This window comes from Rhipicephalus microplus, chromosome 5, assembly GCF_043290135.1.
Source record: "Rhipicephalus microplus isolate Deutch F79 chromosome 5, USDA_Rmic, whole genome shotgun sequence".
NCBI lineage: Eukaryota > Metazoa > Arthropoda > Arachnida > Ixodida > Ixodidae > Rhipicephalus > Rhipicephalus microplus.
In genome coordinates, this window is record NC_134704.1 from 78359505 (window position 1) to 78375574 (window position 16070).

The 16070-nt window shown below is 45.6% G+C and overlaps 1 protein-coding gene across 2 annotated transcripts in view; it reads left to right on the top strand.

The window, feature by feature from the left end:
* qin (tudor domain-containing protein qin) overlaps positions 1–11525 on the top strand; it is a 134682-nt gene extending 123157 nt beyond the window's left edge. For both annotated transcript variants that reach the window (XM_075895705.1, XM_037425258.2), the window contains exons 32-34: positions 9547–9676; positions 9805–9961; positions 11117–11525. In XM_075895705.1, coding sequence (XP_075751820.1) covers positions 9547–9676; positions 9805–9961; positions 11117–11224 — 395 coding nt within the window. In that variant the 3' untranslated portion in view covers positions 11225–11525. The remainder of the gene's footprint in view (positions 1–9546; positions 9677–9804; positions 9962–11116) is intronic.
* The last annotated feature ends 4545 nt before the right edge of the window (positions 11526–16070 follow it).

Sequence of the window (16070 nt, forward strand, 5' to 3'; positions counted from 1 at the left end):
AAAAGAAAAAAAAAATTAATGTACAAGAGACTGATTGGCTGGGTTTTGCCGCACTGCCATTTTATTTAACAGCGTAAAACTGCCTAATGCTCGTCTGCTTTGCGGTCGTACTGGGGCTTCGGAAGGCGTCCTCCGGCTTGTTGACACATCGCATCAGTTGCTCTGCCGCTGCACTTGACCTTATTTAGAAGCAAGCGCAGAAGTTTCTCGTCTCAGAAAATGTCGGCCCATCTGGAAGCTGTTCGTCATTGCTGTCATTGCTGTCGTCTCTGCCGTCCCCTGCGTCAGTGGCCATTTGAACGATTTCGGCGTCCATCATTTCTCCTGTCACCAACACATCCTGCTCACATACAGTCAAACCTCAATATATGGAACACGGATATATCAAATTATTGCCTATATAGAACGGTTCCTATATCACGCGGGAAATCGCATACATTATTGATTTTTTATTTCGAACAAATTTTGACATATAATGGATGTATCGAACTCAGCCACCCCAAACCGCCCGTGCTCCATTGACAGGCGGCGAGCTTTCCTGCAACTCTCGAAAGTAGCGGTAGAGCGGCGGGCGTTTACGAATGCTGCACAGATCGATGGCGCCGAGAGCGCCACTTTAACGTAGCGGCGTATGCGCGCCGCAGCCTTGCGGTAGAGATTCTTGAATGAGGAAAGTGAAGAGAAAGGGGCGGAGCTGTTATTTTCTTTCAATACAAAGGCACCGACACGGCTTCACGCGGGGGAAGGGGGAGTGGGAGGTAAAGATTGAGGAAGAAAATATAGGAGGGAAAGGACGCAGACGACTGTATCGGACGCGGCCCGCACTGCCGCCGGGAAAGCGAAAGCAGTCAGGCGAGCCGACATGGGCGCGCCATGTGCGCGCTTTACACCCGGACTCGCGTCGCAGCCTTGCAGCTTGCAGTCGTTGCAGTCTCTATGGTGTCAACGGCACACTGCGCACTTGTTGCAAGCTCCTCCCTCGTAGCATCGGCAGGCATCAGTCGTTGTGCTCGCAGTGTTCGTGCGTTCGGAGTTAGGCCTGTCGCGCGCTGTGGTGCGCGACAGGCCTAACTCCAAACGGCGGAGGTCACGGATGTGGAGATTTTCGCCGAAGCTACTGTTGAGCAGCCAAATGAAGACTCTGCCGAGGTGGATCCCGCAAGCTCTGATGGTGCCCCGCTCCCGACATCAGCTGAGGTCGTAGCTGCCTTGGCCCTTGTGCGCCGCCACTGTGGCGCGATTGAAGGCACCGGCCTATGACTTATGGATCGCCCGGACTGTATTGAGGACGCAGTCGTCAAACACGCCATGGCCAACAAAAAGCAGGCTACTCTTCTTCAATATTTTAAACCAACACAATGTGCTTGAACGTTCAAGTGAGTATCTACTGCACCACGCTTGAACGTTCGTTGATTGTTTTCAGCAAGCTGTTGACGCATTTTTTTCGTGATTTTTTTTGTATCGAATTCTGGATATATAGAACTATTTCGCGATCGCCGCGCCGTTCGATATATCGAGGTTCGACTGTAGCGCTTACTCCAGAAATGTCTCATCATTTTCGGCGGCACCGTTACCTGTAAGCTTGACGGTGTCTTGACAAAGTTCCTCATACTCTGTGAAGTTATGTCTCTGCCATTTCTGCTTCTGGCTAACTGGTGGCATGTGAAAACCCAGCGTGTGCAAAGCCATTGGCGATAGCTGCTGTGCGAACTTGCTATCAAGCGCTGCTGAAAAGGTGTACTGCCTCCCGCAGGTCAATGTTATAGCCTTCGCCGTTTTCATAAGACAACAAAATTTTGTGGAGAAAGCTCTTTCGGTAGATTTTTGGGGCCCCTTTGATGATACTTTGGTTCATCGGTTGCAGCACAGACATCGTATTTGCAGGCGGAAACTCAACTGTCACTGCCTCCAAACTCTCTATTTTGCTGTGGCCTGGGCAGTTGTCGACAATGAACTGGACGTTTATGTTTTACTTGGCCATGTTGTTATCTATAGCACGAACATATTCTTCGAAAATTGTAGCTGTCATACACGCTTCTCTATTCGTGCTATAAATAACTCTATTTGGCAGTCATGCATTTATAAATTACCTAGGCTTAAAGGGCCACTCACTAGGTTTGACAATTTTGAGCTGACAAGCGCAATGCGTAGACGAGGCGTTCATGATCACGTCTGCCAAAATTTGCAATGCTACGCGCCGCGGAAATGGGTCAAATTTTAAGATGAAAGCTGCTCGCCCTCCCCTCTACCTGTGCACGCGTAGAGAATGAGGGCATGACGTGGGCGTTGGAGTGGCCCTACGTACACAGCACTGCGGTCACGTTGGTCCTCTACGTAGACGACTCTGCTCTGACGTCAACAGTATACCACGTCACATGGCAAAAATGATTTTACACAACATGCGTAGTTTATGTATTAGTTGCTTTAAGAGATGAGTAAAACTTGAAATAAATAATGAGACGCAATAAAAATTTGTGCACGTTTTTCTTACATTTTTTTTCCCGTGAAATACTACGAAATGCGGGGATAATGTACCAGCGTTTCACATGTGTTCGGGTTCCCATGGTAAGCGCATTGAGCAGACGACCGCCGTGGAACGCTCCTATGCGTTCGCGCACTCGTTGTGCTCATCTACTCTACCGCGTCTAAGCCAGAGTTTCCAAACAATCCCGCAGAAACAGGCAGAAGACCACAAAATAACGATGGTCAACAAAGCAACGCCGCTCGCGTGCACGGGGCTGAGCTTGTTCGGGCACGCCATGCGAACGTCACCTCTTGGTCGGATGCCAGAGAGTGTGGGGAAGAGGTTTGGCTTGCGAAGGCTACGCGGAGGAGCGGCAAGGGTTTCGAACTCGTCTCCTCTCACCCTCGTTTCGCGCCGCTTCAAAAGACCTGTTTTCTCCGCTCGTAATGAACCGATTCGAGAAATTTTTGTGGCAAAACGTTCGTTATCGAACACCCAACAACTTCCACTGTCTAACTAAAATTCTGTATGGGGCCTGGTGAGTGGCCCTTTAAGAGCTTTGCTAATTTTGAGTAACGGCAGCTTCTCTTCACCTGTGGCATTTGCCCCAAAAAAGACAGTGACCCTGCCCTTCGTTGTTTCACTCCTGGACACGCTCCATTGTTCGGGGTGAAGGTATGGCTCGGCAACATTTTATAAGAAAGTTCTGCCTCGTCAAGGTTGAAAATGTCGCTGTCAGCATAACTCTCCTGCAAGTCGGCGATCCGGCTGCTGCAGCCAATTGTCTGCAGTGGCTGCGTCGACAGTGCCACTCTCGCCGTGCACGGACTTGGACACCACACTGTTCCTTTTTTGTAACGGTCAAACCAGTCACTGCTGCAACTGAAGTTCGTGTGCCCCATTTTCAAGGCCAGAGCATCTGCCCTCTCCGTCATTATCGCTCAGTCATTATTCTGCAATCAGTCAGCTTCAATTTCTGAATAAGAAGAACCATATTAGACCGCAAATGCATTCACAGTTGTTTTTTTTTATTAGTTGTTTGAAGCAGAGGAAAAGATGTATTCTTGGTGTTGGTCATAGCATGCGGCACGTCGAACAGTTGTTCGGCATGATAGTGTCTCCAGCAAAGTGGTCTTCTGCGCCAATACGCAGCCCAATGAAGTTCAGTGACTGCTAGTTGTCCGCTCGGAAGCCTTCGCGAATGTGCACACCATCTTTCAAGCCACTTAAAGAAATGCACATTATGTTACGCACCTTCAAAGTTGATATGTACAGTTTACACTCAACCGCTGAAGGGAATAAAGCTAGTGCAGTCAAACCCCTATATAAGAGACACTGATGTAAGAGACCAATGGGTATAAAAGACAGCTGTGTGCTCGCACCAAAATAGGTGTTAAGAAAACGCATATGTGGTACTCTGCTTATAAGAGACACCTCACATAAAAAACAAAAATTGCTCTCCGATGAATGGGGTTCAGCTGTACTGTTCAACCGTTGTCGCCTCAAGTTTTCATGTTTGCTTGTTGTTTGTACGTTGATTTACTTACCTACTTATTTGACATATTGTCTGACCTGCCACTACAGCGTGCATCATACTATATTTTCTAGTATGTAATCCACCCAAAGATTGAAAATGCTGAGCTGGGGTTGGGGTGTGGGTTGTTAGTACATTTTGGTTGGCAAGTTGGCTATGTGGCACTGGTTCATGGTGATGCAGAGAGGCAGATTCGCGGCAGCGGGTAGGGATTTTAATCTTCTATTTCTTTTTAATACAGTTTGTAGTTAGGGGTGCAGTTCATATGCAGTTTTAAATTATATGCGAGCCCCCCGCTGCGGGGGTCTAGTGGCCAAAGTACTCGGCTGCTGACCCGCAGGTCGCGGGATCGAATCACGGCTGCGGCGGCTGCATTCCGATGGAGGCGGAAATGATGTAGGCCCGTGTGCTCAGATTTGGGTGCACGTTAAAGAACTTCAGGCGGTCAAAATTTCCGGAGCCCTCCACTATGGTGTCTCTCATAATCATATGGTAGTTTTGGGATGTTAAACCCCACAATCAATCAATCAAAATTATATGTGAGAAAAAATGTGGTAATAGTGTTGTGATCTTGGTACGTTCAATCCCGTGAGTTATTATTGCAGATTCCTCAAGTATGGCAGGAAAGACTGGGTTACATAACATGCAGATTCATGTCGCTTTATTCACATAAAAAGAAAAAGGAATACAATGAAACATGCTGTATTGTATGGTATTAGCAGCAGGGGATAAACACAGAAAAAAAATATTGAGGTAAAAAATAACTGGAGCCCTTGCAATGCATCTTAAAAGGATGACATGGGCGAGGCATATCTCAAATAACCAGGCAGGTTTATTGCAGTGAATGAGCATAAATAAAAACGAGAAGAAAAATAATAGAGTCGACGACCGATATTTTAGACGCCCAATTTTTCGGACATGCTTGATAATTTGGACTTTTGTCCAGCATCAGTACATACCCTGTAAATTCAATATATTTCACAGCTCAATATTTTGGACACTTAAGGGCGGGCTGTTCGATATTTCAAACTTTCCAAGCGTCAGTCAAGCTGACTACCACCGCTTTTCATGCCGCCGTCTTGTTTACGTTTTCTTCCAATAGCCTCGAACCAGTGCTGGCCTTGTGCGTGGCTTATACCTCTGCTTTCCTCCGCTAGGGTGGCTACCTCGAACACCTCTAACTGCTCGATCGAGGCTGTTTCCACATCAGCGTTGCTGTCGCGAAGTTTTTCTTGTCTGCTGTGACCGTTAAACGTATCGAACCACCTCGATGGACTGTTTGCCTGTGCGTTGTAAAGGATTGAGGGTTAATGGCCTTCCACCGCTGCCACCAGTTGTAAGGGGTACGAGGTCCATGGCAGGTACAACAGGTTTCTTTACAGTAGCTGGCTCCCTGCCATCGTCCGCATAGCGGATGCTCACCAGTGTGGAGACACGTTTTTAAGAGACTGAACAAAGGTTTATTTACATAATGAGAAAGATAGAACTGTACAGTGATTCAGCAGAGATTCAGCAATTATTTACAAATGTCTTCGGCTTTTATAGCCCGTCGATTCCTTGCATGACAGTCCGAAGAAGGCGCTGTTGCCATGAATCAGGTGACGTTAAGTCTCAGTGATCCATCCACCAGAAGGGGTGCTGATATTGGCCCAATCAGCTGATGAGGAACACGGACGCAAATGTCCAATATGTAATACGAGCGCACCACACAGTGATGTACCCGGCCCACGCCTTGAAGACTTCGCAGGGCGAGGGGGTAGAGACCGGTGAGAAGTCTAGCTACTCTGGGGTTCAGAAGATGGCCGCTCACACGAATGTCGGCAGCGATCCATGGTTGTGTTCTGCTACGGTGTTTCCAGAACTCAGCAGGCAAGGTGCTGGATCACTGAGAACTGCGACGCCTTCCCATGCTTCCGAACTGTTGATTCTTTGTCACGACCTCGCGTAGGTGACAATGGCTGTCTGGAAAGGTTGACTTCATGAGAACTGCAACAGTGACGCCGTCTCATGCTGTTCGACCCCACTCAATGAAGTTCGCAAAGCTTTTGTCGAGTTCCTCGTAACGCGGCCACAGCTAACTGTCTGGTCCACCTGCAGGACAGCGTCGTGCTTTTCGCTTCCGACCGGGCGCCGAAATTGGGGTGAAAGCCTTCTCGCAGACCGGCTCACGGACAATGGCGTCTGCTAAGACGAACCCGAGCCAAACGTAACAGTGTGTGTCATTTGTTCCACATGTGTCGCCTAGCTAAATGCACTTCATAATGGATAAGCGATCGTCGATGTCACTGCACCCTCGAGAGCTCCGATGAAGTGAGAAAAGTATGTCACCATGTCAATGGCGAAGAAAACTGCCATCGTCAAGCTCGTTGAAAGTGGCCGATCGCAGGCAGAAGTTGCGAAAAAGTTTCATAATTCCAAAAGACTTTTTTGGACTACATGAAAAACAAGCAGAAGATTTTGGAGGCAGGGGAAAAGTCTACTGGATGTCGCCAAAAAAATGTAAGCCAAGGCACCTGCGCAAAGCTCTTGGAGGCCTTTCTCATATGGCTGAAGTCGACAGTGGCCAGCAAGATTCCAGTCTCTGGGGGCCTCTTCAAACAAAAAGCAAAAAGCTGAAATGAAAAGCAAAAAGCTGAAAGAAACTTCAAAACGCGTTTCGACCTCTGTTTTAAAATCTGTGCGGTGAAAGTGCAGCTGTCAATCTTTGCGCTGCTGCGAACTATAATTCTCAAAAGCTGCAGTCCATTTTATTGGGGTACTTGCCAGACAACACCTTTAGCTGTGACAAGACCAGACTTTTTTCCAAGCTGATGCCAAAAAAAACTCTTGCCTTTGCTGGCGACCTTTGTCATGGTGGCAAGCACAGTAAAGAGCCAGTTACTGTACTAATCGGTAGCGATATGTCCGGCAGGGAAGAACTGCTGATGCTCATACTGGCAAATCGAATGCGCTGATATGCTTCAAAGGTGCTAAGCATAGGGAGAAGACTAGATCGCAAACTTGATTTAGACGACCACAAATTTTGTTACCGTATTTACTCGATTCTACCGCGCCCTCGATTGTAACGCGCACCCATTTTTCTCGCTGGCCCGCATGATCACACCACTCGAAAAAACAACTCCTTTCAGGAGCGTCTTCCATTTAAATAGGAAGTACGGGGAAAGCTTGCGCCCATCTGACGTGTAACTGAACATTGCCGTCACTGTAGTTTTACCGTGGACCGATGTCAGCACGCAAACTTGCTTCGCCCCCTTCTTCTCGACGGTTGTGGTGCCAAGCATGTCGAAGTAAAGAGGCGTCTGATCGGCATTCCCGATTTGCCGAAGCTGGTAGCCGTTGTTGTGCCACAAGTTTAAGACGAACCTCTGAAAACTGTGAAGCTTTTCATCGTACTCCTCCGCAAAACTTTTTGCATATGCCCGTTCACCTTCGGAGGGAAATGCCTTTCCGCTTCATAAAGTTGGTTAGCCAGCACCTGCTCGCTTTAAACTGGCTCCGCGTTAGACCTTTTTCTAAGGCTAATTGCATAGCCCGCACTTGGAGCAGTTCTGTCGTCACGGGCCGCTGTGCCGCTCGCTGCTCAAGCACATACTCGCCGAGCAGTTCTTCAATTTGCTGAAACCGACCCTGCTGTGATCCACTGAAGCCTTTGCGTGAAGCTTTGCTGTCGACAATCTTCTGCTTTTGTTTCCGCCAGTACCGCACGCACGTTTCAGGAACTCCGAATGACTGCGATGTGGCATGATTTCAGTCTGTTTCTGCACACGCGATGACTTTTCTTTTTTCTTTTAAAAGCGGCATCGTGGTGCACTCGAGTTTTTGGTGTCGGCCCTTCCATGCCGTCGATGCTAATGCACTACAAGATGACGAACTCCTCAGTACACGTACGAAGTGCCGCACATAAGAAACACATAGGCAGAAATGGCCGATGCGCCATGCCGACGCACGTAGGGGGTGGCCATTTTGAAAATGTCGATGGCACTAGACTGACCGTGTTCATTTTTCTTTCGTACTCGATTCTAACGTGCATGTGATTTATGAACTCGCTTAACCGGAAAAAAGGTGAGCGTTAGATTCGAGTAACTACGGTATTTGTGGACAACTGCATTGCACACGGGCACATTCACAACTTGAAAGCGCGTGGAGTTCCTGCCATTAAACACGACAAGTGTCCTACAGTCCATGGACTAGGGTGTCATACGTACTTTCAAAGTGAACTATCAGTCACATGCCTACGCGGGAGGATGTGTGCCACGACAGTGGAAAAGCGTACTCGGTCGATTTGCTTGGAGCACTTTAGCATGCTTGCCAATGCGTGGAAGTCGATGGCATCAACAATGCTGCGCCATCGTTTCCGCTATGCGGGATTTGTGTTCAATGGCAAGTTGGCCGCATCGGACGAGGACGGCGTGGTCGACCAGGTGTCCGGAAGCAAGGAGCTCATCAACGACCTTTGCCATGCGGGCGTCAAGATTCCCTCAGATGTCTCATTCTAGCCGAAATGCGGGCCGACATGCTCACACAGAAGCGAAGCATAGTCCAGAAGACGATCAATCACTTTTATCGCACACAAGCATTTTGGGGCCACATTTGCTTTTTCGGACTGCTTGACTTTTCGAACATTTTCGCGGTCTCTTGAGGGTCTGAAAAGTCGGTCGTCGACTGTAATTGAAAGTGGAAACTGGGTCAATGGGCTGGTGGCTATTTAAATGAGTTTCAATGGATGAGAAAATGCTCAAGGCCTGCGTACTTACATTTAGGTGCAGGTTGAAGAACCCCTGGTAATAGAAATTTCTGGAGGTCTCCACTATAGTGTGGTGGTTTTGGGACGTTAAGCCCTAACAATTATATAATACTATTTGAATGAGTGCTGTGCAGAATAATAAAAGGTGTTTGTGTTTCAGAAAACGCATCTGGCCTTGTGTTTATGATCAGAGATTAGTGATAAGTCTGGGGCATTAACTTGGTACAGAGTGAGAAGGCCTTATGAGGAAAGGCCAACGGTGTAAAAACTAGGGATGGGCAAAATATTCAGGCACTTCGAGTATTCATTAAAAAAGACCTTTTCATATAAATATTACCGTATTCGAAATTTCGAATTGTTCGAAAGGAATTAATATATGTATATTGTGAAATCACGAGTGAATCCGCATTTCCTTTGGTAAAAGATAAATCTGACAAAATTTGGAGGCGGGGGTTGGGGCTTGCTCAGTTTGGATGAAAATTTATTATGGTGGACGAAGACACTAAGAATTTTTTTCAAAAATGCACACCCATGGCTTTAATGAAGGGCTCTATTGAGTATGCATGCATTCACTGTTTCAAAAGAGTGAAAACGGTGAGAGGGGAAGGATGCTTGCTCGGGTAAGCGTGCGAGCTCGGTATTTAAAGACGCTTGAGCGTGTATAACCTCCTTGTAAAGGTGGTTTCACTGCAGCTTGGGTTCTATGCTGTGATTACTTTTTTTTTACAGTCAAGTGTGTGTTTGTGTGTATGTGCATGTCTGTGTTATTCACATGACTCCTCCCTTTGTTTATATTCCTTCTAGGCACAGCCTGCATTGGCAAGTACGGCTACGACAAACTGTGGTATCGTGGCATTGTGACTGGTGTTAAAAAGAATAAGGTGACAGTCTACTACGTCGACTATGGGAACAGCGAATCCATCGCAACAGAAAAGTATGGTTCCTTTTGGCCTTAATTGTTGTTTACTCGTTGCATATTGAAGTGTTGGCTAATGCCGGCCGTTAATTCCCCTGCTGTTCTCTTTTCAATTTGTGCCTGTCATTGCCGCTGCCTCTTTACAGCTTGCGCGTGCTGCCATCAAAGTTTCTGGAGGTTCCCATGCAAGCAAGGGCCTGTCGCTTCCACGGCGTCCGCATTGTTGGTGACAAAAGCAAGGCAAGGCTGATGATGTCGGACGTTCTGTTTGATGAGAAAGTTGGGTGTCTTGCCAGAATAAAGGTCAGTGTAAATTCTTCATCGTTACTTGATGTTCCTAGAAAATTAAGTAGTGTCATCCAAAGATAACGGCCTTAACAAAGGCCATGCTGATATTTCATGCCTCATTTTAGCAAAGCAGCCTTTACAGTGAAAGCTGGTTCATATGACCCCGGTTTATTTAGAGGATAATCAAATGTGTTGTATGGTCTCTGAAAGCTTTTATTTCCTTAATTTAGTCATATTTGGCCACAGACCAGTTACTTAAAACGATATTTTGAGTGTGTCAAGCACGAGGTGCCACGAATGTGGTATGCAAAGGAGAGAAAACTGCATTTTCAAGCAACCGAAACAACTGTGGGCCTTCAGGATATTGTGGTTGCCATCCACAGTTTTATCACCATCATACTGTTAGTGATCAAGGCTTCAGCAACTGCGGCAGACTTGTTTCATTTTCGACTTTGCATGGCGCTGCCACTATCTATGATTGCCTCGATAGCGACTGGGTCAAAGCTGTGACAAACACTCGTTTTTGCTGTGGGCCTTCAAAACGGCGTAGTCACTATTCATGATTGTGCATTTAGGAGCCAGGTTTATACAGATGCGATGCTTGGCAGTCTCATTCCAACTCTTAAAGCATCGTGGAGTGGGTCAGACACATACGTCATGGTGTCAATTGTACAAGGAAAGCCCGTAACACGTACACGATGTCACAGCTTAACATATCATCACTAGATTTATTACTGACAATGCCGCAAAGATGATTCTGTGTGCTCAAGAAAAGGAGCCTCAAAGTTGATTGTGTAGCACGTGTAGGCATGAAGCATGTTGTGACAATAGGATGACACTGGCTGCCTACCGGAAGTTCCACAGTGTATAGTGTTTTTCGCTGAACTCCTTAGTTAACATTTTTCAATAACAAGTTTCAAAGTGTTCACAATAGGAACATATGTAGGCCATAAAGTGTTTCACACGACGGTGCCATTGTTCTAGATTTTAAGCGAGTTGTAGCTATATATGTAGCACTGAAACTCAAGTAGACCAAATAACACATTTCTCGACTGTTCGAGTGGGGTTTACAACCTCCCCTCGGTGCAACTCCGATTGGGCAATTCTTGCAAAACGTGCATGTTCATCAGTTTATGCTCCGTCACTGTTGTGTTTTGTGTTTCGCCGCAGAACAAGGACAGTGACCCCATCGAAATAGACCTCATGAATAATGCCCTGGAGCTCATCTACCAACCTCTGGCTGATGACGGATGCATCACAATCGACAAAGAAACTTGAAGTATTCCGAAGGGCAGAGTCCCAAGCAAGTCAGCTTCATTGATGGTGCCTTGTTTTGCACTGCTCAGGCAACAACATTACAGTGGGAAGCTTTTTGCTTGACACTGGTTTGTGATTGAATGTTCCTTTCAGCACAATTTCACACGTGCAAGAGATAAGACATCCCTTGTAAAATTTGAGTCTCTTTTCCCATTTATAGCTTGTTTTTTTTTCTTCAGCTGATGTCATGGCTGTACATTTGACATTGTTCATTTCCCATTGCTGTGATATGTAATTAAAGGTGGTTTATTTTCATGCTTCACTTGTGCTTGTGTGTTTAAAAAATGCCTTCACCAGTGAATGATTCTTTATCTCTCTCCCATTCTGTTGTGCGCTAGCACATGAGCGTGCATGTGCTTGCACGAATGAAGGCTTGCAGCGTATTTGCGGCTCCTATACTGGAAGTTCTATGTCTAATGCCTTCTTGTTGTGGTTTTGAATGAATTAAACACTGGAATTCGTGTTAAAGGCTGGACAGCTTATTAATTTTTGGTGTGTAACTCATTCGTGATTGGCCCTATGCATTCCTGTATAGAAAGTCTTGTCACCTATGGCAGAATTCTCTGCTTAACCTGCAAGTGAAATCAATTACTTCTATCATGACAAAAGTTTCGAATGCCGCGCACAACTGATGAATCGTTTTTGAGGGGACTCTAAAGGTGAATACAATGTGTTAACTTGAATTATACAGAAATTGTGCAGAATTTTCTACATTGTGCTTAATTTAACAGTAAATCATGTCTGGAGGGTTCACGTATCCCTTGTGCCATTCAAGTTGTCGTTCCTTAAGCGGGAGAGAATGACGTCATAATGTTGCTGCCTTTTACTGCTTAGTAGGTGGTGCTATGGCTCCTGACCTAAATTCCTAGAGTGCTGCTTGAAAGCAACCCAGCTCCATATGGATGCAGCATTTTTTGTTTTAGCTGTGCTTACAGTGAGTTCTGTGATTGAGCAAGGCTTGAGGAGCACTATGCATTAACGAAACTAGTAAAATTGTAGTGCAACAGAATGGTTAACCGGGGCAAGTTGGTGTGCTTCCATCTTGAACGAATAAACATTGTGACAGAAAACATACTAGAAGAGCAAAGGCAAACAGCGCTGGCTTGCAACTGAAATTTAATTTTAAGGTGAAGCAGAATAAATAGCATCTGGAAAAAAATATGAGAACAAACAACCATCACGCATACACAAGGTGACAAAAAGTATTAAAAAAAGTGCCGTGTGGCTGATAAAACAAAAACATTATTCAAACATTCCACAAGATTTTACACTTCTGCATTTGATAATGCGAACGAAGGCTGACTGATACAATATTGGCTGTCCGGTGACATGTAAAATGCCTTCATTGTTTTCCGTATGCGTTGGTTTCTGCGGCAGTTAAAGATCTTCATTTCATGAAGACTTGGGTTGCAAGCACTTTTGCACTAGTGAATGGCCAAATGAAATCCTGTGCCATTTAAATTTTAACACTTTGCATGTGCTCTTGTATTCCAATATTTACGCAGCGTCTAGGTTGCCCAATGTAAGAATTATTGCAAGAACATGGGATTTTATATATGTATATATATTTGCTACATCAGTTTGACAATCCGCAACCATTTTCTTGCATTTTACAGTCTTTCGTCCTCGCTTCTCGTCTTTGGTTCCTGTCGCGCTGTTCATTCATTCAAGATGAAACTGTTGAGCACGGTTGGCGAGGCCTTTTGGTCGCTCACAATGCCAGCGTTGTCACGAGATGGGGTCTAACCCCCAACTCCGGCAATTTTTAGAAGTCGATAGGTCTTGAAAAAGTTGGCTTGGTACACTCCCCTATCTGCTGGCGTTGTCTATGCGAAACAGGCTCGAAAAATGTGCAGATTTATTCGTAACCTTAATCCACCCACTTCGCTACACACATTTATTGGCCATGATGCGTGTCATGTATACGTGTGCTTGCGTGAACATGCTAGCTGGCGACAGCGAAGGCAGCCAGCAGAGTGATAAGTGCAACGTGTAACAGCTTGTGTTCGGCTCTGAACGTTACAATCACTAGAATTTACATTCTGTCTGGACGGTGAGGCAATAAGTAGCAACTGATGTTACATTGTAGGCTGTTTGTAGTACTTCATTATTTTTGCTAGCTGCGCAAGCAGTCTGAGCTAATATTGGTTGAGTTCAGCCATGGTAGGGCATAGCAAAACTGTTTTACATTTCAGTTTTAAACATGCAGATTTCAAGTAAACGATTTTCAATTGGTACAATGCAAGCACGTTAGATTTTGGGCAGAGAAGTGTGGTGACTCGATAAGGGAGCTGCCAGCTGTCTTGTGGTTGCCCAACAAATTCTGATTTATTTTAATCTGTATGGTGGATGTTAGTGATATAGTTGTATTAAACAAAGCAGATTTCAAAATGTACTTTTAAATCTCTCCTACCAACAGCTACCACACTTGGCACGGTATCTGAAACATCAAGTACAGGAACACCACTATGTCATTCTGTAATCGTGCGTGTGTCATACATTCCAGCAGAAACGAAATTCAGTTATAAAATAACAGCTGGACGTTTAGATTTCTGCAAATAATTGTTCAAAGAACCTTAGTGCTCAAAGTTGACCAGTCTTTTCGTCTTTCATTTGGCTCCCACATATTACATTTTACATATTACATTTTACAGCGAAAGCTGTTGTGAGATCATAACAGCTGTTTTTGATGCCATGGTTGTCTGTTGGTGTGTGTAACAGTTATCGCACGATATTAAAAAAACGAAACGAAATAGGAATAAATATTCAGGATAAGATGTTGTTAGAACCTGGGCCCTGTCTGTGGCTGGTGCTTCAATATTCTTTGCAAAGAGATCCTATACAGGCTTCATCTCTGAAAGGAATGACGTTAACATGTGTAATATAGGGTGATAGAAGAGTAAAATAACAATGACGCAGTTGCGTCACGAGTGGGTCGTACAATGCTTTCAACCCATTACAAGAGGCTCAGCCATAATTCTTCTTTGTCATTAGCCAGAGCATTAACAACGGGCCCATAATGCCTTGCAAGTATGTTGGGGGTGCCTCGCCATTTGCAGAATGACAATAGTGTACTAGTTGACAAATAATAGTGTACTAAGTGTTTGGCAAATTCTAAAAAATGTATTTTTGGCATATACTGGATATCTTGCAAAGGTACTTGTATTCGTAGTTTCAAGAGGGTTTGTGGCTATAGAAGTGCCGCTCTTCCAGCTTTCACTGTGACTGTGCTGTCACAGGCATGGGGCTTTTAACATTTTGGCAATGAAGCACACAAAAGGAATTGGGTAGTTCTAACATGTCGGGTGAGAGATCTCACCTTTGGATATGTAACGTATTTCAATGGAGACTCGTGCCACGATGACCTGTGTAACTGGCACTTCTAGAACAACAAGGGGCACCTTATAAAGTTCGATCATGACATTTTTGTATCCTACTACTGCAGCGTGCCTAGTATCTCTTTACATTTATGATTTTATTTCGAGCATGGGTTCTTAAACTGGTGTCCGCGAAACGCAGGAGTTCTGTGAAGGACATTTTACAGTTCCGTGTGCAGTCAGAATGAATGCAACTCTCTCCCTTTTTGTCGGCATTGGCAACTTATTTATTTATTTAAACAAGCAAATTTGCATTGCGTTTCATTTTGCATTAAAGGAAACCACTGCACGGCGCGCATTCGTACGTTGGGTGTTGGGGGTTGCGAGAGTAGACTCATTGTCTAGTGCGCGCCATGGAACTTACATGATTTGCAGACTCGTGGTGACAAAATGCGTTGAGCGCTGGTAATGCATGCTTCTGAGCATTCATATCGATTTAAACGACATTAACAGGCACATCGATGCTTTATGCGTGGTTCATGGCGAGTTCACCATCACATGGCTCAGTTTTCATACGTGGTGATTGGTGACTGCTCTGTGTCTGTGCATAATCAGGGAACACAAAACGAGTGTTTCAATACGTGCAACAAGTGTTGCTTTGTGGTGGCTGTGGGCTATGTGAACATTTAGGTCTACGACCGGGGCACTGCCGCTTCGCTGTGTGACTGGCATTCCTTTCGTTTTGTTTTCCAAAACATGAAACAGCGCTTCATACGTTGAGCACTTTGTTTGTGTGAACACATTGCTTATGGTGCGCGATGCTTAAAGCATGCAGTGCATATTCGGCGGGCGCTTCATGTTTGTTGCGGAGCGGCACGTGGTGGAATCGGAAGTCTATGTAATGTCAGGAGTTCTGCATAAATGGCAGTGGCTTTTGATCCTTTCGACTGACTTCATTCATGCTCAAGAAAAAGTTGAGGGTTTCACACTGGCAGCGGCAGCGGACAACAATGGCACACGCGACCCTTGTTGTGATCTTATAATAGCTTTCGCTGTAAAAGCAGGCACTTCACCACGCAAAGAATACCTGGGTTGCTGTGATAAAATTGATAGTATTGATAGGTTGCTCTGAGGGATCGTGGCAAAGGTTGTCGTAGAAGCCACAGATGGAGAAGGGGGCAGGTTGTCAGTGGAAGCCATGGTGGGAAGCTGAAGGATGCGGCCACTACGGAGCTGCTTGATGAGGACAGGGAATGTTACACCTCCACCAAATATGCTGCGTGAGTAACGAGTCACTTGCACTGCAGGCTATTCGCAAAATACATTTGCAAGAGCGTTTGCAGCGCTGGCCAGTCCGGAACCAAGTTCGAGCAGCAAGCGATCTTTGTCCTGTTCGTCGGGCGCACACTTGCGTCGACAATATGCATTTCGGCCGCTTACATTTAGCAGTATGAACATCATCAGAATAGCCTTTCCAGATAGTAAGCAGA